Raw genomic sequence first — 24,908 nt, forward strand, 5'->3', positions numbered from 1 at the left:
AACAGCAGCTGGAGTGATCCCTCCAAAAAAAAAAAAAAAAAAAAAGAAAGAGCTACAGAGTTTATCATTTACTCCTCTGCCCTAAATCTTCCAATAGCCTCAAGGCCCTTGTTACTCTATCCCTCATTTATTCCTCTACGCCTGATGGCTTTGTGTCCCTTTAAGGAGCAGGGCATGTTTCCACCATTGAGCCTTTGTCATGGCTGTTTCCTCCTGCAGTGTTCTTCCTTCAGATATCTGCATGGCTTGTTTTTTCCTCCCTGTGTTTATACGGTGTATATCAACCATCAGGGAGAAACGGTATTTTTTTAAAAAGTGAAAAGGTAATACATTTAGGCCCTGGCTGGTTTGCTCAATGGGTAGCATCAGCCCAGCATACAGACATCCCAGGTTTGATTCTCAGACAGGGCACACGAGAAGCAACCATCTGCTTTTCTACCCCCCCCCCCTTCTTTCTCTTCCCCTCTTGCAGCCAGTGGCTTGATTTGGATTGAGTGTCAGTCCCAGGCGCTGAGGACAGCTTGATTTGAGCATTGGGTCCCAAACGGTGGTTGTCGGGTAGATCCTGATCAGGATGCATGCAGGAGTCTGTCTCTCTCTTAGGAAGGAGGGAGGGAGGGAGGGAGGGAGGGAAAAGAGGGAGGGAGGGAGGGAGGGAGGGAAGGAAGGAAGGAAGGAAGGAAGGAAGGAAGGAAGGAAGGAAGGAAGGAAGGAAGGAAGGAAAACAAGACAGAAAGAAGGAAAGAAGGAAGAAGGGAAGGGAAGGGAAAGGAGGGAGGAAGGGAGGGAAGAAGGGAGGGAGGAAGGACAGAAAATAAGACAGAAAGGAAGGAAGGAAGGAAGGAAAAAGAAAAGAAAGGTAATATATTTAAAAGATATTGATATTGACTATAGCCCTGGCCAGGTAGCTCAGTTGTTTGGAGCATCATCCCAATACACTAAGGTTGTGTGTTTGATCCCCAGTCAGGGCACATACAGAAATCAATCAACAAATGCATAAGTGAACAATAATGTTCTTCTCTAAAAGTTAATGAATAAAATTTTAAAATATTGGTTATGAGACAGATGAGATGAGAAGCATCAGCTCGTAGTTGTGGCACCTTAGCTGCTCATTGACTGCTTTCTCATATGTGCCTTGACTGGGGGGCTCCAGCTGAGCCAGTGACCATGGGCTTACAACTCTGATCCCAAGCTCTTTCAAGCCAGTGACCTCAGGGCCTTGAACCTGGGTCCTCAGCATCCCAGGCCAATGCTCTACACACTGTGCCACTGCCTGGTCAGGCCTGAAGTTTTAAATAAAGAGCTTTATTGAAGTAAACTGTGAACACTCCCCCATCCCTAGGCTTCTGGTTTGAGGGTACATTCTGCTCCCTCTTGGCCACTGTAGGAAAACCCCTCCTTTGGGGTTGCCGGCATTCTCTGTATTTGTACATAGTATAAATCTTCCTCCCATTTATCCTGACCTTGTGGGTGAGATGTGTGAGCTGCCACTGCTCTGACCGTGTAGTCGAGAGGACACAAGTTTTGGGGCCAGACCTTGTAGGAGTATCAGATCCCCATTTGTTAATTGATTTTAGGTTAGTGACCTGAACTTCAACCATCAGTTTCCCCACTAGTGAAATGGGGATGGATAATAAGAGTACATTCTTCATGGGACTCCTGAGCAGTAAAAGATGGGCACAGTGCTTGGCGTTAATATATTAAGAGCTTGGAAGAGACCCTTGGGAAAGTGTGGGTACATGAGGACTTCTGACTCCTTCACCCATGTGTCAGGCTAGGGTGCGTGGGGGTAGAGTAAGGGATGGAGGTGATGAAAGCCCCAACCCCTATCACAGCAATTCAGGACTGCTCTGTTTTTCCTCCTAAGTGAGCTACCTTGAGAGATGGTCTTGGGACTGACTAGAGGCTTGACTGCTGAGATGTCAAATAACACTGGCCAACTCTTCCACCTCTCAGACCATTTCCCCACCACCCTCCCAGTGGCTTAGGACAGTGAACGAGCAGGATTATCCACCAACAATGCAAAGACCAATGCCCAAACACTGGAAGCAAACTGCCCAGTTACAGAAGAACTGAGGCAGCCAATTGAACATCCTAGCAGTTCAGGCGGTTCTCTGAATCCAGGTCTCTCTGGAGGCTTTGCAGCATGGAGCCAGGGCAAGGACAGTCTGGGCCACTGGGAAGGACACCCAGGCAGTTCTGCTTGGGGATGACAGTGCACCTTATCCAGAGGATTTAGGCTCCTCCTGGCCACTATTAACTTAATTGGAGAATCGTTTAGTTACTATCAACAGGGCAATATTAGGCTGGGAAACTCAAGGCCTGGATCCAGTCATGGCTTGGCACAGGAGTGTGATCCCACAGAGCCTTGTTCCTTCTGTCTGGGCCTTTGTAGACTAGGGTTGGATGGGCTTAGAGAAGGCCTGGGGAACTGTGAGCTCCAAAATGGTATGAGATGGTATAGGACGTTGGTACTGAGGCCACGTGGGCAGTTTGGGAGAATTTGCCTGATGAGGAAGGCAGGTCTGAGGGGTAGAAACTCTAGCTTCCCCCAATTTTTTTTCTTTAATTGAGAGGCGGTGAGACAGAGACAGACTTCCATACACACCTTGACCAGGATCCATCTGGCAAGCCCCCTACTGGGTGATGCTCTGCCCATCTATGGCCATTGTTGTTGCTTGGCAACTGAGCTATTTTTAGGATCTGAGGCAAGGCTATGGAGCCATCCTCAGTGCATGGGGCCAACTTGCTCAAACCGTTTGAGCCATGGCTGTGGGAGGAGAAGAGAGAAAGGGGGAAGGGGTGGAATAGATGGTCGCTTCTCCTGAGTGCCCTGACTGGGAATCAAACCCAGGACTTCCATAGGCTGGGCCAATGCTCGACTAGAGCCAACCAGCCAGGGCCTTCTTCCCTAGTTTTGAAGAGGTGGCACAGCAGCAAGTTCTCCTTAGAGAACAAAGCCTCAGGCTTTCAGACATGAAGCACGAGGGCTGGCACCTTGCAGGAAGGACTCCCCAAACCTGAATCTTAGGAGGACCTTCTGTTTGAGACTTTGTACCTCCCTCACAAGACTGACCCGCATCCCCCACACTGCCTGCCTGGGGCCTGCCTGGGGCCTGTCCAGGGCACTGTCAGAGCTGCTTCCTCCAGAAAGCAATCTGGAGGACTGCTTTCCTCTCCTGTTCCGCACACAACCCCCCAGTGCACGCAGGGCTGGCCTCTCTCACAGTGGTGCCAGCCCTGCCAGAGGGAATTCCAGAGATAAGAGCTTGGTCTGGAAAGCTCTGGCTCCATAAACAAGCTCCTGCTGGAGGGGGAAGCAAAGAAACAATCTGATTTGTGGGGAGCAACAGTGTGGGGTCCTGGTGCCCACAGGCTTCCTCCATGTCTGGGGTGGAGGGGTAGAGGTATGTTTTCCTTTAGTCCACTTTCACATAGTCTTGTCTAAGGCCACTGCTCACTAGAAAATGAGAAGCAGCCTGACCTGTGGTGGCGCAGTGGATAAAGCATCGACCTGGAAATGCTGAGGTCGCTGGTTTGAAACCCTGGGCTTGCCTGGTCAAGGCACATATGGGAGTTGATGCTTCCTGCTCCTCTCCCCTTCTCTCTCTCTGTCTCTCCTCTCTCTCTCTCTCTCTCCCTCTCCTCTCTAAAATGAATAAATAAAAAAATAATAAAAAATTTAAAAAAAAAAAAAAAAAAAAAAAAAAGAAAATGAGAAGCAGCTTCCTTTTGTTGGGGGGAGGGAGGTCTGAGGTCCCTATGGTGATGAGAGGGGCTAGCTCTCTGCTGATCCTTGGCATCATACCCTACCTCCTAGATTTCCTGAAATCTTTTCCCTCTTTGCAGCACCAACTCCCACCACCCCATCCTCTCTCTTGGATCACTCCCACAGCTCTTGGCTGGGCCTCTTACCTGTTACCCCTCCAATCCCTGGGCAAACAAAGATCCACGGTAACATTCAGCCTGCTGCTGTTTTTGTACAACCCATGAGCTAAGAATAGTTTTCACGCTTTAAAAAGGTTGGGCAAAATAAATTATTATTTTGTGATGTAAAAATTACATGAAATTCTGATGTGTCTAGAATACTGTTGTTAGAACAGTCATGCTCACTGACTACATTTGCTGACTCCTGCTTTAGATCATAAATCCAGCCAAGCCAATCTCTGCTTAGGATCCTTTAGTGGCTCCCAAGCTGACTTGTCTACCTCTCCTGCTTCATTACCTGTTCTAGGTGTCTGCTCACTTTGGACGGTCCTTCCTCAAACTGTCCACAAACCACACCCCAGGCTTGTCTCACTCCCTTTACCTTCAATGGCAGGCCTCTCCTTCACATGGTGGTCTGCCATCTCCAGATCGGCTCAAATGCTTCCTCCTGCTTCCTTTCCCAACACGGTCCCTACCCCAAGCATGCAAGTTAACCCAGTCCTACCATGTGACAAGAAATTCCTCATGTCTCTTCAGCTTTTAATAAGACTAATGACCTATAGTATTTGTGCCAGACCAACCAATTCCATTGTATGTATTCAGGTGTGTCCCCTCTGGATTACTAATGAAAGAACAGGCCGCATCTGCTCCCCATAGCCATACTACAGGGCTGGTGGGAAGTAGGACACAAGTTTAACCTGAAGAGGCCCGCTTAGCATTCCAACCTTTTACTTGGCTAGTATTATGGAGAAAAAAGATGCTTACATATTTTTCAGATATCAAGTATCATTTTTATAAACTTTCAGCACCTCTGATGAATCAGGCACCTCTACATACGTTATCGCATTCAATCACAACGCTGGTGAAGTAGTCTGATACCTCCTTCCCCAAGTGGCAAGTTGTCATGTGGCACAGCTGGAACCTGGAATCTGGTTTCCTGCCTCCTGATTCCATGATGCTCTCAATATACAGTTCACCAATGATACCCACTGACTGAAAGATGTAACAGATGCTGTGGGCTTCCTGTTGGGTGAAGGACCACTGACCTTGTGCTAAATAGGCCCAGATAAGGTGGTTTTATAGTCCCTCTCTTCCCTTTAGTCGTCTGTTCCCACTGCTGTACCTGATGCCTTTCAAAGCAGATTGTCTGGGTCAGGACCAAAGGGTAACCCTGCTCTGTGAAAATTAAGTGCTGGTTTTGTAAAGTAATTTCTCAAATTTCCTGTTGCTTTGGGCATTGTGGCTTGTTTTGGTGCAGAAGAAAGTTGTTGGAAGTTTGGTCCCCCGTGCTGGAGGTGTGCCGATGCAGAAGGCCAAACTAATGTAGCTGGTGATGCACTTCCCTTAAAGGGGCCAGAAGCATGCCTCCAGTGGGCTAAGCTGGACTGTCCACATACATTTCTGACTATTCAAACAGAAGTCCAGTGCTCAGAGATAGGGAGAGCCAATATGGCTGCCGCAGGCCTGGGTGAAGCAAAACAGGAAAGAGAAGTCTAACTGGAGCTCTTTCTCAAGCACAGAGAAGGCGTCAGAGCTATATTGGTCATACATAGAGTCCACAGTGTGAACTGGCAGGAGGTTCCTCTAGTCTATGTTCTCTGCCAGCATGGTGGATAGCTAAACTGATGTGATGTGAGGTGCCCCTGGACTTTAGAAAATGGAATTCCATAAAGCCACCCAGCCCCTCTGCTAGGTCTAGAACTAAAGGTGCTGAGAACTACTAAACTAAGTTCAGCTAGATAGATCCAGGAGAGTTTTTGGCAAAAGACTCAGGTAAGATAGCTGGGTTCAACAGAACATGTGCGATTCTGGGTATGGTGTACCAACTCAATGCTTGGTATTTCAGACTGAGAAGTATGCTCTTGTCTTTCCGAAGACTAATTAGTTTGGATTAAGAAAGCAAGGTGCAGGTGACGTTGTACACATTTTTTAGGAGGAGGATGGATACCTGGGACAACTGAGGCTATGACTAAGTGCCATCAAATCGGTTTCAGGCTAAAATTCTGGTTTGTCCAAACCAAGCCCAAAGTTCCCCTACACCTCTGAGCAATCACAATGAAGGGTTGAGGAGCCTCTGCAAACACATGACTGAATCACTAGTGACTGTGCGTCAACATCTGGCTGCACAGAGACACTTCATACAAAGGGACTAGAGGACGGGGTTTCTGACACACTCATGTTTTGGATGCAGCAATACAACAAAGTATGTGAGGCTGTGAGTCCACCAGGAAGTTGGGAACAAGCATGATTTATCTGCTGGCAAATGAATCTCCACCCCACCTAATCATTAAAATACATCTTGAGCTTCTCAGTCCTGGACATCAAAGTAGTCAATTACCGGCTCCTTGGCTATTTTCTGTAAATTATTGCTCCCAGGATTCCTGAAAAGCAAACAAAGAATGATCAACTTTTCTCTCTGGGGAAAACAGATTTGTGTCTTCAGAAAGTTAAGGATTGCCTGATTTATAATTTGTGAAGCTTTGATAAGATAGAGGGGTCTATATGAGCTGAGAACTATTGAAATTTGGTGATGGGCACACAGGGGTTCACTATATTAATACTATTTTCTCTGCCCTAAAAATTTCCACAACAGTTTTATATAAAACTAAAGCAAGCAAAGGAAAACAAAAAGACAGCATGGCATAAACAGGCCGATGACTATACACGGTTATCCAGGTGGCACTGGACACATTTGTGGAGTAATGTGTGAACAGCCCACCTGTTTCCAAAACCACTGCCCACGTAACAGACAATCTGTGCTGACTGGAATCCAGGACACCTGCTTCCCAAGGATGATTAGGGCCGAACCTAGGGGGCTACATGGCCCCAGATACTCCTGCTGGGCTCTGCCTAACAGGCAACACCTAGTGCTCTACACAGTTCCATGGGAACACCACTTGCTGTGATCCTCATGTGACACTTCCCCTTCCGTGAGGGGAAGTGGGCATAACAAACATCAAATTGGGACCCCTCTAGCATGACAAATGTGTCTGACATCCAGTCAAACCCTATATATTTGAACACGATACCCCAAGGCCAAGTCCGAGGAGGCTGCCAATGGCTGGGACAGCCCAGGATAGCTCAGCCCTGACAGCTTCTCTGAACAGACAGGGAACTTTGGAAAGTAGCTAAAGAATCCTTACTTGTCTGGCTGATGTCTGTGATGTGGAATTGGTGGTGGAGGCCGTGACTGCATTTCCTTTTCTAGTATACCTGTCAGCGTGATAGGAGGACAAATGGACTTCCCTCTGATAAAAATAAGAACACAAAATATTGAACAGTGAGGATTGTTGGTGGAGACAGGCAGACAGCTGGAAATCCGCAGAGCATCATACAGGTCCCTCTCTCATGTGACCCATCTCTGCTCAGGCACGGTCATCTCCATTTAACCCCTGTCCCCTCCAACCACCTCTGCTGGGCCTGTTACCTGTTTTTTCTCATCTCACACCTGAGTTTTCTTCAATGGGAAGTTCTTGCAACTCTCTCAGGTTCTGACTGTGATCCTAGGTCATCCCTGTCCCCTCCTGTTTCATATACTGCCCCAGTTTCTTCTGATGGCAAATATGTTTCCAGGGGATGACCTGAGTCACAGTCTAGCATTCTTTCTGTTTCCATCATGCCAGACAGAAGGGAAAAAGGGACAGATGTAATGGGCAGGCGCCCAACCCAGATGCTCAGGGTCAGTTCCCTTAGCCCAAGGAATTCTGCCGCCAGTGACTAATGAAAATGTGGGCAGATGTGAGGCTCATGTTCTTTAGGTGGATCTGTCCTCTGGCCTGAAGTTTGCTGTCTGGTTTGGGCCTTTAGATTGTCTCAGAATGGTTGTTCCAAGAGCAGATTTTCCAACTATTCTTCCAGGAGAGGAAATAAGGAAAGCAACTATGATAGACTGTTCCTGGGTCGTTTGTCCCACCAAGCAGTTCCTCCTGTGATGACAAGATCCACCCACCTAATGGCAGTGACCACGACATTGCGCTTTGGTTCACTGTCATAGCTCATGCTCTCCAGGCCGTACACTTGGGCTAGCTCGTGGATGATCCGGCGGTGGTCTCTGTTCATGGGAGGGAAGAAATGGCTCTTCTTACCACTCTTTCCCTGCATTAAGGGAAAAGAAAGTGATAAAATCATCTTAACAGAATATACTTACAAAGGTCCTTCCCTGCACACCAGAACAGCGTGGGTCAATAATGATGTGTCTGAGTTTTAGAGGCTATAGTGTATAGCATTTAAGCGACTGCCAAGCAAGCTGAATGCTTTGGGAGGACTAGGGCTGATGCACTTAATCTACTTGTGAGCCACATGGTAGCAGCGGGCCAGGGTTAGGGACAAAGGGTGAGTGAATAAGACTTACAGATAGTGAACAGTTCCTCCTAGGGCCGTGATGGCGAACCTTTTTATAAAAACAGTCCGCTTTTGCATTGCTGGTCAACCTGGTCCCTCCCGTCCACTAGTGGGCGTTCCAGCTTTCATGGTGGGCCAATCGTGGCACCGTTTGGTTGCTCCGCTACCACCCACCATGAAAGCTGGAACGCCCACTAGTGGGCGGGAGGGACCAGGTTGACCAGCACTGCAAAAGCGGGCGTTTTTATAAAAAGGTTCGCCATCACGAGCCTAGGGGAACTATAAGTGGGAAGTGAGCTATAGATCCAAAAAATGACTAAATAAATGTAAAACTTATAAGATAAGAAACTCTCACTTCAGTACATTCTGCACTGAAACCATGAGTGTGCAGATACACACAGGCAGAGAAATACATTTGCTCAGGTTTCCTAATTTGGAGAAGAATGATTCCATTCCCTCCTCTGTGTTAGTATCCTGCTGGGAGGTGGGAAGGGGGAGAAGGGGAAGGGGTAAGACAGATGGCGGAAAGGAAACCCTTTATTAGACATGAAGTTAAAGCAGCATCTCATCCTCAGAGTCCCGCTCAGTGAAGAAGGAGGCCTCACTCTCTTGAGACTCTTGAGGGAGTCTATGCCATTACTCTTCAGCTCTAGTCATTCACCTTTTTCTCTTTACCCAAGGCTTTCCTTCCTACCTCTGGGGTAACAAGAATGAGGATGTCCTATTTTACAATAGCCCTTCAGAGATCTGAGGACCCAGCAAGTCTCCCTAAGCATCTCAGTTATTCAACCATCACTATTGAAACGCCTTGCCTAGGTTTCTCCACCCATTCTGAGGCTCTGACCTAGGGTTTTTATTTACATGTAATTTGCAGATATCTTTTCTGAACCAGGATAGGGGTTCTGTGGATAGTATTATGGATGGGCTTTTGGGAAAGATAAGGATCCTCAAAAGGAAGTTGTGAATTTTTCTATTACATTCTATATCAATTATTCTATATCAACAGTGTTTCTGGGACTTGATTTTTTATCAAGCTGGCCTTAGAGACACGTCCAATTGGATGTTTTGACTTCAACCTTATTCACGGCTTCCACAAGGGCTTCCATTTCCTTCTCAACGTCACTGACAAACTTTAAGTCCTTCCTGAAATGAGAAATAACTACAGTTAACTTCATCTGTTTGTGCTCTTTGAAAATCCCTCCTGCCCACCCTTTCTGCCTGTAAAGTGTAGGACAATGGACAATGTGGGCAGAAAAATTTGCAAAGATCAGGAATTGTCAGACAACAGAATGTTGACTGTGATGAAATAAAGAAAGAGAAAAAGGGAAAACAAATATGTGGATGGAGAAATAGCCACCAGAGGGCCAGGAGACAGGTGGACAAGAGCTGTTACTGCCCAAGTGTGGACCTCTGTGACTGAGACCTGGGTAGACAGAGGTGAAATTCAGCCAGAGAATTTAGGCCAGTCTAGCCCTAGGGAGACTCAAACTCCTACCATGGGGGACATCCCCTCAAAGTTAAAATTCTTCAAGGGGATAGTTCTGAGAAACTGAGAGAAGGTATTTTATTAAACATCATAAAATCTCTTATAACAGATATATAAACTTTTACTGGGCCCTGGCCCAGTGGCTCAGTGGCTAGAGAGTCAGTCTGGCGTATGGACATCCCAGGTTCAATTCCTGGTCAAGGCACATAGGAGAAGTGATCCTCTGTTTTTCTCCCCTTCCATCTTCCCCTTCTCCGCCCCACCCCACCACCCCCCAGCAGCCAGTGGCTTGATTGGTTTGAGCGCTGGCCCCAGGCACTAAAGATAGCTCAGCTGGTCGGAGCACTTTAGCCACAGGTGCTAAAAACAGCTCAGTGGATTCGAGCACTGGCCCCAGACAGGGTTGGCAGGTGGATCCTGGTTGGGGTGCATGTGGGAACCTGTCTCACTATCTCCTCTCCTCTCACTTAAAAACAAACAAATAAATAAAAAAGCCAACAAAAATTTGGTTCCATCTAGAGGAGTACATATTAGTTAAATATTAAAAGACCAAATCTTTATTATATGCGGCTTAAGTGTCTGTTTGTCGCCAATAGCTTATTGGTTGCTTGCGTAACTGTCTGTCGCCGATAGCTTATTGGTTGCTTGCGTAACTGTACTAGCCAATGGGGTGAAGTTGCCACAGCTGAACGCAAATTGAGCGGGTCAGGGGGAAGGTGAACATTTGTTTGCATTGGCAATCATCTGTTTTACATAAAAACTACGTCTTAACGTAATTTCTTTTAAGAATGCCTCCTAGAAAATACAGCACTGAAGAGGAGAGAAAAGGAGCTAAAGCTGCACAAAAATGGCTTTCTCGACAAAAAGAAACCACTGAGCAGAGAAAGACAAGGCTTGCTTCAGTCGCAGAGCAAATGCGTCTTTCTCGGCAAAATGAGACTGATGAGCATAGAGAAACAAGGCTTGCCTCAGATGCAAGACAAAAAAGCCTGTCTTGACAAAATGAGTCCCTTGAACAAAGGCAGGAGAGAAATGCAAAAAAAACGACAGAGTAATGCTGACCGAAACGCAAAAAGGATTAAAACAGTTTCAAACGGAGAAACTTTAATTTTTGAGCATTCCTCTGGTGACATGAATATTAAATGTGAACACTGTCAGTCCTTAAACTTCAAGTTAGAAACTAATCGATTTGACCGTGGCAAGAAAGGATTTTCTCAATGTTGCAAGTACGAAAACATTGTAGTTCCACTAATTGAGAATTATCCACCACTCTTGAATAAATTATTGACTAGTCAGCATCCAAATAGCAAACAGTACATGGATAGCATTCGATCCATTAATAGTTCGTTTGCTTTTGCGTCCATGGGAAACAAACCAATTGACTTGCCTGGACTAGGACTTTATTGCTTTCGACTTCATGGTCAAGTGAAAGAACGGACGTAAAATTAAAAATAATTGATGGTCCTCTGCAAGGTGAGCTTAAAAATGATGGAAAGATCTACACAAGAAATGTTGTGTACAAAGAGATCTTTGACATGTGAATTAACATTTTATTATTTAAATCACCTTTATTTATTGAGCTAGCGGTGGCTCTTAAGAAATGTACCGCCAGTGGTTTCCTTCATTGCACCCTACTTTAAGCAATTAAGCAAGTAGAAGGGGGAAACCCCATGGGGCACTAAGCAAAGGGGCATCCTCGCCACCTGCCCTGGGTAATTCAGTTTGAATTAGCAGACACCTTTGCACAAATCATTTTAATTACAATTTATAATATCTAGAACAACGGTCATTTCGTATGACCGCCGGGCTTTCTAGTACTTTATAAGCTACAATTAAAGTAGGTAACAAGTTAAATACCTGGCATCTTCTTTCAAACTGTCACTGAATTTTGATGCTGAAGAACGTACATTGAAAGGATCAGAGTCATCACTGATATGAAATGCCTCTGCTAGCCGCCTGAAAGAGAGAAGTATGTAAATAAAAGGAGGGGGGAAAACACTTTATAGTAACACAGAGTGCTCATCATGTCCTAACTTCTTTATACATCAATAATCTCATTTCAGTAAACCCGATTATTAAGGAAAAAATAACAACTTGGGACAAGATATGGTATTGTCTTCATAGAAGAAAGTAAGACAGGTCTATGTGGGTCCCAGGCAAGTCACAAGCTGACAGTGGGAACTTAGATTTTCTGATGAAGAGAAGGTTGGGGGATGAGAACAGTGGGAATGGTCAGAGAGGGATGACCTTCTCTGAGGTTTCACCTAAACATCAGATACATAAAGTAGATTTATATTAAAATTAATATCATGTTATAGAAAGTCTAGGAAATAAAGTATTCCATTAACAACATAAACACTGCATTTTAGTACATTTCCTTTCTAATTTTTCCCTATAAATACAATACAATCAGTATATATAAAACTTTATATCTTTTTCTACCCTGTCATGAGATGATTAGCATTTCTCATATTATTATTCGGTTTTCACACATACTATTTTAATAGCTGCATAATCCTTGAATAATGTATATCTCATAATTTACTTAAATACTCCTCATTTAGGTTTCTTTAACAGATCTCCAGTTTCTCAATATTGTAGTGACACAATATCTTTGAACAAAAAGCTCTTAATATTATTTCTCTGGAAAACATTTCCACGTGCAGGGTTACTGGACTCAGTGGTCTGGACCTTAGACCCTCGATCATTAGTCTGAATAGTCTCCATACCTGCCCGGCCATGTCTGACCAACAGCGTTATGAGTCTTGTAGCATCTCACCAACACCCAGTTAGTGTGGTTTTTTTTTCTTTTAAAGATGGATAAAATCCAGCTTAGCTCTTAGTATAATTTTCATTTACAATGAGACAGGTCCCTTGCAAGCTTAATGCCAATACGAATCTGGTTTACCACTGCTAGATTTTTCCAACTTTTTTTTTTTGTGTGTGTGGCAGAGATAGAGTCAGAGAGAGGGACAGATAGGGACAGACAGACAGGAAGGGAGAGAGAGAGAAACATCAATTCTTCATTGTGGTTCCTTAGTTGTCCACTGTTTGATTTCTCATATGTGCCTTGACGGGGGGGGGGGGGGGGGGGGCTTCAGACCGAGTGACCCCTTGCTTGAGCCAGCAACCTTGGGTCCAAGCTGGTGAGCTTTGCTCAAACCCGATGAGCCTGCACTCAAGCTGGTGACCTCGGGGTCTCAAACCCGGGTCCTCTTTGTCCTAGTCTGACGCTCTATCCACTGCGCCATCTCCTGGTCAGGCTAGATTTTTCCAATTTTTAAAGAGAAGGATAATTTTCAAGAGAATTCCAAAGGGGGAGATTTTTTTATGTTCTGATTTGTCAGCCACTAATTCAAATGTAAACACTAATAAAACAAGTCTGTGGGAAAATCTGGCCTGCCAGTTTTTCATTTCTTAGTGAAGTACATATTTGTAACTTCAGATGGCATTTTCTCTTTTAAATTTGCATTTCTTCTTTTTTCTTAGAGGTCAGTGGATATTAAAGAAAGGGTATATGGTGAGAGTCATTATGTCATCACTGAGATTGAGGAGAAATTCAAAAGCCTTTCAGAAATAGAGAGGCAGTTCTAACCAGTAAGTGACATTTACTGAGCACCTACTCACTATGTGCTAGGATTGTACCAAGAGCTGTATGAAGTCATCCTTAGTTCTTTTTAATTTTTTTTAAAAATTGATTTTAGAGAGAAGACAGTGTGAAAGAGAAAGGGGGGGCAGGAAGCATCAACTTGCAGCAGTGGCTTCTTGTATGTGCCTCGACTAGGCAAGCCCAAGGTTTCGAACCAGCAACCTCAGTATTCCAGGTCAACACTTTATCCATTGTACCACTACAGGTCAGATCATCCTTAGTATGAGTGTTTTTTTGTTTGTTTGTTTGTTTTTTTGTATTTTTCTGAAGCTGGAAACGGGGAGAGACAGTCAGACAGACTTCCGCATGCGCCCGACCGGGATCCACCCGGCACGCCCACCAGGGGCTACGCTCTGCCCACCAGGGGGCGATGCTCTGCCCCTCCGGGGCATCGCCCTGCCACGACCAGAGCCACTCTAGCGCCCGGGGCAGAGGCCAAGGAGCCATCCCCAGCGCCCAGGCCATCTCTGCTCCAATGGAGCCTTGGCTGCGGGAGGGGAAGAGAGAGACAGAGAGGAAGGAGGGGGTGGGGGTGGAGAAGCAAATGGGCGCTTCTCCTATGTGCCCTGGCCGGGAATCAAACCGGGGTCCCCCGCACGCCAGGCCGACGCTCTACCGCTGAGCCAACCGGCCAGGGCCAGTATGAGTGTTTTAATCCTCACAACAACTTTGGGAGGTAGATACTATTAATGTCACCATTTCTACAGTTTTTCAAGAAAGTTTAAGCTTAGAGAGGATATGTGACTTGCCCAATGTTACCCAGCTAAGTGACTTGTGAAGCAAGACTCTAAGAGTTCTGGCTCTACCTACTATACAATACTGTCTCTCAACCATCTAAAGGTCAGGTTCATGGTTTTGGAGACCTTCTGTGTTCTCACCACAGCATTTCTGAATACTCAGGACTTGGTTCCTATTGTATTTTGCAGTTGAGAACACTGTGACTGATGGTTCTTAAAGGGGAAGAGTTTTATACAGCAGTTATTACAAAGTTTACCAAAGTGGTCAAACCAAGGGAAATTTGGGCAGTGCTAGTAATCATCATATTACCTTCTACACATATAGCCACTTAAAGAGGTACTGTAAACAAATGTTGAAAGTCCAACTTCAACCTAAAATAGGATTATGCTTTGTTTCTGTTTAACTTTTTATCTTGAAAAATTTTCAAAGACAAGTTACAAGAATATTATAATAGCCCTAGCTGGTTAGCTCAGTTGGTTAGAGCATTGTCCTTAAACACCAAGGTTGTATATTTAATCCCCAGTCAGGGCACATACAGGAAGTGACCAACAAATAGTGGAATAACAAATGAATGCTTCTTTCTCTCTTCTTCCCTCCCTTTATCTCTCTAAAATCAATAAATAAAAAAAGATCTTAAAAAAAGGAATATTATAATAAACTTATATAGTCTTCACCTAAATTCTCCAATTAACATTTTTACAGGGCTATACTTCTTTGTGTGTGTGACAGAGACAGAAAGAGAGACACAGAGAGGGGCGGACAGACAGACAGGAAGGGAGATGAGAAGCATCAATTCTTCACCGTGGCACCTTAGTTGTTCATTGATTGTATTCCCATATGTGTCTTGACCAGGAACTATAGTAGATCGAGTGACCTTGGGCTGAAGCTGGTGAGCTGTGCTCAAACCAGATGAGCCTGAGCTCAAGCCCATGACCTCAGGGTTTCAAACCTGGGTCCTCTGCGTCCCAGTCTGACGCTCTATCCACTGTGCCACTGCCTGATCAGGCAAAGCTATACCTTTTAATCAATCTTTGTTCAAACCAGAAAGTTTGCCAGCCATTGAATAAATGCTGCTTAATTTGATAAAAGTATCCTGAAATAGCCTGACCAGGTGGTGGCGCAGTGGATAGAGCATCGGACTGGGATGCAGAGGACCCAGGTTCGAGACCCCGAGGTCGCCAGCTTGAGTGTGGGTTCATCTGGTTTGAGCAAAAGCCTACCAGCTTGAACCCAAGGTCGCTGGGTCCAACAAGGGGTTACTCGGTCTGCTGAAGGCCCGCAGTCAAGGCACATATGAGAAAGCAATCAATGAACAACTAAGGTGTTGCAACGCGCAATGAAAAACTAATGATTGATGCTTCTCGTCTGTCTCCGTTCCTGTCTGTCTGTCTCTGTCTATCCCTCTCTCTGACTCACTCTCTGTCTCTGTAAAAAATAAAATAAAATAAAAATAAAAGATTAAAAAAAAAAGTATCCTGAAATAACTTCCAATAAGCATCATAGTTACTGGTAAAATATTTAAAGCTTTCCCTCTGAGGTTGGGGATAAGTCAGGAATATCTATTATCACTACCTTCTATTCAACACCATGCTGGAGGTCCTAGCCAGTGCAATAACGCAAGAAAAAAGTTAAAAATTGGAAAGAAAAAAGGTACTATAATTGTAATAAAACTTACTATTAGAAGAGAATATGATTGTATACAAGCAAAACCTAAAAGAAGTTATGAACTATTCCTTTTTTTAAATTTTTTTTTAATTTTTTAATTTTTTAATTTTTATTTTTTTTCATTTTTCTGAAGCTGGAAACAGGGAGAGACAGTCAGACAGACTCCCACATGCGCCCGACCGGGATCCACCTGGCACGCCCACCAGGGGCGATGCTCTGCCCACCAGGGGGCGATGCTCTGCCCATCCTGGGCGTCGCCAAGTTGCGACCAGAGCCACTCTAGCGCCTGAGGCAGAGGCCACAGAGCCATCCTCAGCGCCCGGGCCATCTTTGCTCCAATGGAGCCTTGGCTGCGGGAGGGGAAGAGAGAGACAGAGAGGAAAGCGCGGCGGAGGGGTGGAGAAGCAAATGGGCGCTTCTCCTGTGTGCCCTGGCCGGGAATCGAACCTGGGTCCTCTGCACGCTTTTTTTTAAATTTTTTTAATGAGAAGAGGGGAGATAATGAGACAGACTTCCACAAGCGCCCTGTCCTGGATCCACCCAACTACCCCCCCCCCCATCTAGGGCTGATGCTCGAATCAACTGAGCTATTTTTAGCACCTGAGGCTGACGAGCTAGGACCGATTGAGATATCCTCAGGCCCAGGGCCAACGCTCGAATCAATCAAGCCACTGGCTATAGGAGGGAAGAAAGAGAAGGCGGAGAGGAAGGAAAAGAGAAGCAGGTGGTCGCTTTTCTTGTGTTTCCTGACTGGGAATCAAACCTGGAATGTCTATAAGCCAGGCTGATGCTCTATCCACTGAGTAAACCAGACAGGGCTCTTTTTACTTTTTTTTGTTAGTAGTAGTTATTGATTTATTTTAGATAAACAGAGAGAGAAAGAGAAGAGGAGCATTCACTTGATGTTCCACTTAGTTGTGTATTCATTGGCTGCTTCATGTATGTGCCCTGACTGGTGACTGAACTTGCAAATCTTGGCATTTTGGGCTATGCGCTAACCGATGAGCTAACCAGCCAGGGCAGAAGTTATAAACTATTAGAAATAAGTAAATTTAGCAAGTTTGTGAATACAAGGCAACAAACATAAACTATATTTCTATGTAACATCAATAAGCAATTAGAAAATGAAAATTTAAAAGTGATACAAGAAAAAAATATCATTTATAATTGCATCATGGGCATTGTTTAGCAAGGAACAAAGCTACTGAAAGATGTACAAGATCTATTGATAAGCTAATCCTAAAATTTAAGTGGTGGTGCAAATTGCCAAGAATAGCCAAGACAATCTTGAAGAACCATGTTTGAAGAGATATACTTACCAGATATTAAGACTTGTTATATTGGTACAATAATTAAGATGGTGTGATATTAGCACAATGAAACAGAATGAGCTGAGAAATAGACCCACACAAATAGTATGGATATAGAGTGCTGTAAAAAGGACATCTTGATAAATGGTACAAGTCAAATAAATATTCATATGGAAAAACACTGGATCATGAATCTTCCTACACTGTGCTCAAAAAAATCAGTCCAGGTCATCTGTAGATCTAAATGTGAAAGGTAAAATAATACAGCTTCTAGACAATAACAGGATGATATCATCATGACCTCAGATAGACAAATATGTTTTAAACAGGAAATAAAAAGCACTACTCACTGAGGAAAAGACTGATAAATAGGACTCCTTAAAATCAGAATATTCTGTTTATAAAAAGACACTGTGGGGCCCTGACTGGGTAGCCCAGTGTGGGTACAATCCCCAGTCAGGGCACATATAAGAATCAATCAATTAATGCATTTAAGAAAACCCCCAAAACCACACATCATGAAAAGAGGGAAATGTTAGGGCACAAAGTATGAGAAAATATATAAAACCAACAAAGGACTCACATCCAAAATATATAGAACTTCTACTAATCAATATGAAAAAAAAAAGACAATTTAAGAATAGGTACTTCACAAGAGAATTGGCACTTCACAAAAGACAATATCCAAATGGCCAATAAGCATATGAAAAGGTATTCAATCTTACTAGTCATCAGGTAAATATATATTAAAAGCTCACTAACATCAGGCTATACATCCATGAGAATGGATTGAAATAAAAAAGATTCCAAGAGCTAATAAAAATGTAGAGCAATGAGAACTACAACACTGTTTTAAGAGTGCAATTTGTTACAACTATTTTGGACACTGTTTGGCAGAACCAACTAAAGCTGAACATATGCATACCCTATTAATAAGCAATTCTACTCCTAAGTTTATATCCCATAGAAATGAATAAATATATACAGCAAAGCAAATATAAAAATGCTTTTACAGAATTATTTGGAATAGCCCAATACTGAAAACAACACAGATATCTATTAATGGTAGAAGAGAAATAGATTATGATATATTAATACAGTAAAATATGCAGAAATGAAAATGAACAAAGTACTGCTACATACAACAGGAATAAATGTCATATATGTAATGAAAGAAACCAGGCAAAACTAATATAAACTACAGGATTTCATCATTTATATAAAGTTCAAAAACAGACAAAACTAATTTAAAGTATTAGAAGTCAGGACAGAGGTAATATCTTTGTGGAGTATAAAAGAGGGTTCTGGTAATTTTCCATTTCTTGACCTGGTGCCGATTTTAACACTATTTACTTTATGACTCACTGATCTGTACACTTCTAATCTTCTATATGTATGTTACACTTCAACATAAAAGTTCATTAAAAAATTTTTAAGCCTCTTATCTCCAGAGGAATCAGGAAGTCTGCTAGTCATGAATAAGTATGCTGTGGCATGTGATGTTTATTTACACCCTGCCCAAAACCACATAAGCTCAAATTGTTTCGGAAATATGCTGCAATTGCGTTAAGTGGTTTATCCTTACACACTTCAATTCTTGATGACCCAATTTCTCTTGCTCTCCAATAGCAGCAAAAGACTGAGAGCAGGTGCGGCATGAATGCCTTAAGGGTTGTTTCCTCCCACCAGTTTCATAGAACTCAAGGACAATTAGATAAACAGCAGTTGACACTACTTACTTTTTCCTTTCCAAGGCTGAACACTCCTCATCACACTCCAGCCTTGAGAAGCAAAAGAAAAAAAATGAAGTCAGGGAACAGGTTTCACGTTTTCTATATAGTAGTAAGTTCTTAGATAGTCAACCTAGAAATAGAGCAGACTCTAGGCCAGAGGATAGCAGGATGAGGGAGTCCCCTCTCAAGGACAGTGGGCAGGACTCTGGGTTAGGAAAGTCTAGGAATCCTCAGAAGGGCCTCAGAGTGTGCCCTGCCTGCTCAGCACCTAAAATACTCCCAGTGCCCCTCTGTTCTCCAATGGATGGGCTGGCCATCTCTAGGCCTCTGCTTCCTCTGGCTACTAGCTGGAATGAGGCCTGGAAAAGTCTCCTCTAGTCTCAGCTATACCCTGAGCAGAATTCATTGGAATGGACTGGGCGTGATTGTTTTTTAATTATTTTTTTATTTTGTGTGTGACTCTGAGTATCAAATGTCTGTTGAACACCTACTGTGTGTACTAGGCTTTACTATGGGGGACCAAGAAAAATGAACTGTTCCTTCCCTCTGGAAATTAAGCCTAATCGGAGAAAGAAGGCATAGCCATCCATACATTTTTTAAATTACCTGGTTTGGTGAATTTCCTTCTTAGTGATTAACTTGCCGATCTCTACTGAATCTCCAAGCTGCATGTCTGTTATTTTAGAGGCCATGGAAATAGCTGCTATTCTGAAGTATATAAAAGAGAGGCAAGAAAAGGCATTGCAGTTTCATAAGAACCTCCTTATACTAGGTAAACAGAAGACTTCTTCCAAGGCATATCTACAACTCAACAATTTGTGTGGCCTCAAAAGCCCATCTATATAAACTTTTACCTGCTTACATAAACTACTTATGCTTATGTCACATCTCAATTAGATTCTTTTTTTTTTTTTTTTTGTGAGAGAAGGGGAGATAGTGAGGAAGACTCCTGCACGCGCCCTGACTGGGATCCACCCGGCAACCCAGTCAGTCTAGGGCCAATACTTGAGTACCGAGCCATTTTTAGCATCTGAGGCTGATGCACTCCAACAGAGCTATCCTCAGTGCCCAAGGCCATTCTTGAACAAATTGAGCCACTAGCTGTGGGACAGAAAGAGGGATAGAAGGGCGGCAGGGGGGGGGGGGGAACAGATGGTCACTTCTCCTGTGGGCCCTGACTGGGTATCAAACCTGGGATATCTAAATGCCAGGTTGATACTCTAGCCACTGAACCACCGGCCAGGGTCTTCAATTAGATTCTAAAAGCAGCCAGTGCCACAGGAAGCAATGAGGTAATCCACTCCTCAGTACCCCTTCAACATCCAGGCCAATGGCTGGCACTCTGAGGGTATTCATCAGCCACTCTGATGTCTGCATACTCCTAAAGTCGTAACTCCATGGCATATCTCCGCATCTAATTAGATACACACAACCACCCATCCCTAACACCTCCACCTCTGTACACAGATCCCTGTGTGAAAACATGGGCCCCAAGATTTCAGGAGGCTGCATGCAAAGTCAGAAACCCCCACCCCAGGGGAGGAGCACAGGATTTGGTCCTAGCTGTGCTACCACAATCGGTAGGGCATTAAAGCAGTTCCTGCAACTTCAGGACATCTTCCCTTCTGATCTCACAGTGCAATAAGACCAAAAGGGAGAGGAGAAGAAAGGTTACTTTACAAATTAAAGTAGAGCCCTACTAGTGGTGGCGCAGTGGATATAGTGTTAACCTGGAACCCTAGGGTCACTAGCTCAAAGCCAGCGACCTTTGGGTTCAGGCTGGTGAGTTTTGGGATCGTGTAGCTTGAGCAAGGGGACACTGGTATGACCTTGGGTCAACGTACAACTAAAAGTGAAAGCAACAAGGAGTTGATACTGCTCACCTTCTCTCTCCCTTGCTGTCTCTCTCTCAAAAAAACAGAAAACAAATTAAAGTTCAGTAAGGAAAGGTACTTAAAGCAGTACCTTTTCTTTGCTTTTATAAAAATTAAATTAATTTTCTTCTTTTTTTGAAGGTTTTATTTATTGATCTTTAGACAGAGGATGGGGTGGCAAGGAGCGGGAAGCAGCAACTCATACTAGTTGCTTCTCACATGTGCCTTGACTGGGCAAGCCTGGGGTTGTTTTTGTTTTGTTTTTTTTTCCCCCAGGACTGAATTTTAATTTCAAAAAACTGGTTGGGGACTCTTTCCACATCAGGGAGAGCCATATCCCAGACTATGACCTCAGGGGAGTCAGTCCAGCACTAGGCCTGATCAAGTCACATTCCAGCCACCAGGCCCTGTCATTCCATCATGAGAAAACCCAGGGTTTTGAACTGGGGAACTCAGCATTCCAGGTCGATGCTTTCACAGGTCAGGCTATTTTTTTCTTCCTTTTTATTGGGGTGACATTGGTTAATAAAGTTATACAGGTTTCAGGTGTACAATTCTATAGTACATCAGCTATATATTGTACTGTGTCCATGTCAGCAGTACCTCTTCTTTGAACCAGAAAAACAAAATTCAAGAAAAAAAATTTTTTTTAAAAAAAAGAAAATTTATTTAAAAAACTTTCTAGCTTTTATAAAAGTGACAAGAATCCTATAATAAACACATGCATACCCTTTACCCAGATCCACTAATTGTTAACAGTTAGTTAGCACTAACCTTTGATAAGTACTGGATGCTTCAGAGCAAATCATGATCTCTTTTCTTCGTCCACATTCACACTGCAGCTCAATCTGAAGTAAGATGTACATGGAGCAACTTTTAGCTCATGGAAACCAAGCAAATAACCAGCTTTCTCTTTTAAAGCCTCTCTCAAATCAAACCACAGCAGAGAATAGCCAGAAAGTGAGTGGCTGCCCTCCAGGATGGAGGAAATTAACCACATATGCAAACTGACTATGGGTAGCTGACATGACCTTTACTGAGATTTACTCCTCTGAATCCCACCTGAAAGGACAGCTCACCACTGAACCACAGGTACACATATGAACCAACCAGCCAAGACCTAACCAAGTCCACCTCATCCTGCTGCTCTGATCTCCTTGGGGACGCCGTTCTTAATCTCTTAGACCATATTAGTCCCCTTTTCATAAACTCTCACAGCTCCTTCTACAAGAGTGTAATACTCCTTTATGACACTTATCACAGTCATAATTAATTATCTGAGTTATTAATTAGTATCTGTCCCATCTAATGGAAGGGACTATGTGCCTCCTGTTCACTGGTATAGCCCCAGGACCTAGTACAACATCTTGCACAAAATACATGTTTTATATTAGAAGGCTCTCTCCAGCTGGGCCAACAGAAATCTATACAATTTATTCTACCTTTCTCTTGCCAATTTAACTTGCAATTCCTTACAATCAATGACTTCTGATTAGGAGGCGTGTCCAGGCACTGCTGCAGACAGTTCTGCACTCACTAGCAGCCCCAGACTCCAGTCACTGCCCCACCTGCAGCCAGGAATACTCACCTTGGCTTTGCAAGCTGTCACAGGGCAGGGTGAGGTGAGGTGGCAGGGTGCCATACATGGGTGGCCACAGTCAGCTCTGGGGGTGGTGCAGGGCTGCCTGCAGGCCTCATCCACAAGACACTCTCCTTTGTGACAAAGTCTCTGACACTTGTGCATCCCACACGGCAGAGCAGCATTGCAGGGCAATCCACAAGAGATATCAATCAGATGACATGGGATGTTACTTCGTAACTAGGAGAAACAGAAGTATCATCTCCATGTCAGATCTGGGGTGACTTTTAACTTCCTATCTAAACATTTTTAAACTTTCAAAAAGAACAGTTTTTTAAGTTATTTTTATCTGAAAGGCTGATTTTCAAAGTTTGAAAAGTTAACAAATCTAAAAAGAAAACAAATCTAAATCTTATTTCATAATGCTTATTAGAATCCAAAAGGATTTGTGGTAACAGCCAAATGTGACTTGGTACATAAACTTCCCAAGGTGGGTAACAAGCACGTAAAACCACATCACTGAGGATTTATCTGAAAATGCTATGATCGAATGGGAGGATGAAACAATCTTTTTCTTCTTTCTTTCTTTCTTTTCTTTTCTTTTCTTTTTTGAGAGAGAGAAAGAGAGACAGGCAGGAAGAGAGATGATAAGCATCAACTTATAGTTGCGTCACTTTAGTTGTTCCTTGATTGCTTCTCATATGTGCCTTGACAGGAGGGCTCCAGCAGAGCCAGTGACCCCTTGCTCAAGCCAGTGACCTTGGGCTCAAGTCAGCAACATTTGGGCTCAAGCCGGCAACCTTTGGGCTCAAGCTGGCAACCTTGTGTTCAAGCTGGTAAGCCTGCACTCAAGACAGCAACCTCGGGGTTTTGGACCTGGGTCACTGCGTCCCATGCTGATGCTCTATCTGCTGTGCCACCACCTAGTCAGGCATAACTTTTACTCTTGAAAAGGCCTCCAAAGTCTAGGATGTACATGCTTGTAGCACTCTGTAATCAGTAATTTGATAGATTGTAGTTTCCATCATTAAACATTTACCTACTCTTTTACCAGGGTGCTGGATATAATTTTTGCACATGCTGCCCTCTGTTAATCCCTCCCAACTTGGCTATAATCTCATTATCCTTTAGGATGGTACTTCCTCTATAAGGAAGGGTAAGGCCCTTCTATCTACTTCAGTACTTTGTACTTACACTTCACAAGGGCAGAGATCACACTGTCTTGTTCATTTATGAATCACTTGAACCTAGCCTTTACCTAGCACACTGTAGGCACACAATAAATACTTGTTGAATAAAGTCTGAATAAGCCATCAACACAAAGACAGTAAGACATGGATGTCTTTTTTTTTTATTTCTTTTATTTTTATTTATTCATTCTAGAGAGGAGAGGGAGAGACAGAGAGAGATAAGGGGGGAGGAGCAGGAAGCATCAACTCCCATATGTGCCTTGACCAGGCAAGCCCAGGGTTTTGAACCGGCGACCTCAGCATTTCCAGGTCGACGCTTTATCCACTGTGCCACCACAGGTCAGGAAAGACATGGATGTCTTAAGAGTGGTTACTCTCAGAGGAAGTAAGACTTATAAAAAAATAATAATAAATACTAAGGACTATGACTTGAGAACCACTCATAGGAAATAAGTGGAGAAAAATATATCTGTCAAGATAAGAATACTGAAAGTATGTTGTCATAAATGTGAAGAGTTCCAAGAAATGTTGGCCAACATGCTATGAAATAAAAAAAGCAAGTTACAAAACAGTATAATTTTAATAAAGTAGGAGAAAGCGTGTATCATACAGGACTGGTAGTCTATACACCAGAAAGTTAAAAGAGTATTTCCTTCTGGGTAGCAAAACCGTATTTTGTTTAAAAAATTGATTGATTGATTTTTAGAAAGAGAGAGAAAGAAAGGGGGGAGGGAGGAGGAGAGAGAGAGAGAAAGACAGAAAGAGAGATAAAGAGAAACATCAATTTGTTGTTCCACCTATTCATGCATTCTGTGGTTGTTTCTTGTATGTGCCCTGAATGAGGATTGAACCAGCAACTTTGGGGTATCAGGATGATGCTTTGACCAACTGAGCTACCTGGCTAGGGCCTAGAATTGTATTTTCTTAACTGTCTACAATGAATATGCCTTTTTAAAAATAAACATTTTAAAAAAGTGTTCAAAGAGCCTTTGGCCAATAGTTCCAAATATAGCTTAGAGGAAGGCACAAGGATGAATGTCCTTCACAGTAGTAGCAATGAGGCAGGGCAAGTGAGCCTGGAGGAAGGCGTTTAGGTCCAGCAGTCAGGATGGGAAGGTGCGCAGAGAAAAAACACAGTGGCTACTGGTGGAATGCCCACCCCTCTCCTGGGATGCTTTCTCTGTAACACCTTTTCTCAGGCTAATAACCTCTCCCCATGCTGATTAACCTAGAAATTGCCTCAGAAAACAGCTCATATTCTCAAGGCCAACTGCCTAAATTTCACTTATTGTAACCACATTAAAAATGACAGAGTAGACTCAAAATGCTACCTACTGAATGACTTCATTTATGTGACATTCTGGAAAAGGCAAAACTAGAGCAGACAATAGATCACTGGTTGCCAGGGCCTGGAGG

At 43.6% G+C, this 24,908-nt stretch overlaps 1 protein-coding gene across 3 annotated transcripts in view; it reads right to left on the reverse strand.

The window, feature by feature from the left end:
* Positions 1-6,077: 6,077 nt before the first annotated feature.
* Positions 6,078-24,908, reverse strand: part of NFX1 (nuclear transcription factor, X-box binding 1) — an 84,239-nt gene continuing 65,408 nt past the window's right edge. For all 3 annotated transcript variants that reach the window (XM_066367831.1, XM_066367832.1, XM_066367833.1), the window contains exons 16-24: positions 22,312-22,542; positions 21,498-21,571; positions 19,456-19,557; positions 18,856-18,897; positions 11,612-11,710; positions 9,345-9,411; positions 7,877-8,022; positions 7,071-7,175; positions 6,078-6,308 (exon numbers count right to left, since the gene is read on the reverse strand). In XM_066367831.1, coding sequence (XP_066223928.1) covers positions 6,236-6,308; positions 7,071-7,175; positions 7,877-8,022; positions 9,345-9,411; positions 11,612-11,710; positions 18,856-18,897; positions 19,456-19,557; positions 21,498-21,571; positions 22,312-22,542 — 939 coding nt within the window. In that variant the 3' untranslated portion in view covers positions 6,078-6,235. The remainder of the gene's footprint in view (positions 6,309-7,070; positions 7,176-7,876; positions 8,023-9,344; positions 9,412-11,611; positions 11,711-18,855; positions 18,898-19,455; positions 19,558-21,497; positions 21,572-22,311; positions 22,543-24,908) is intronic.

This window comes from Saccopteryx leptura, chromosome 2 (genome assembly GCF_036850995.1).
Source record: "Saccopteryx leptura isolate mSacLep1 chromosome 2, mSacLep1_pri_phased_curated, whole genome shotgun sequence".
Taxonomy (NCBI): Eukaryota; Metazoa; Chordata; class Mammalia; order Chiroptera; family Emballonuridae; genus Saccopteryx; species Saccopteryx leptura.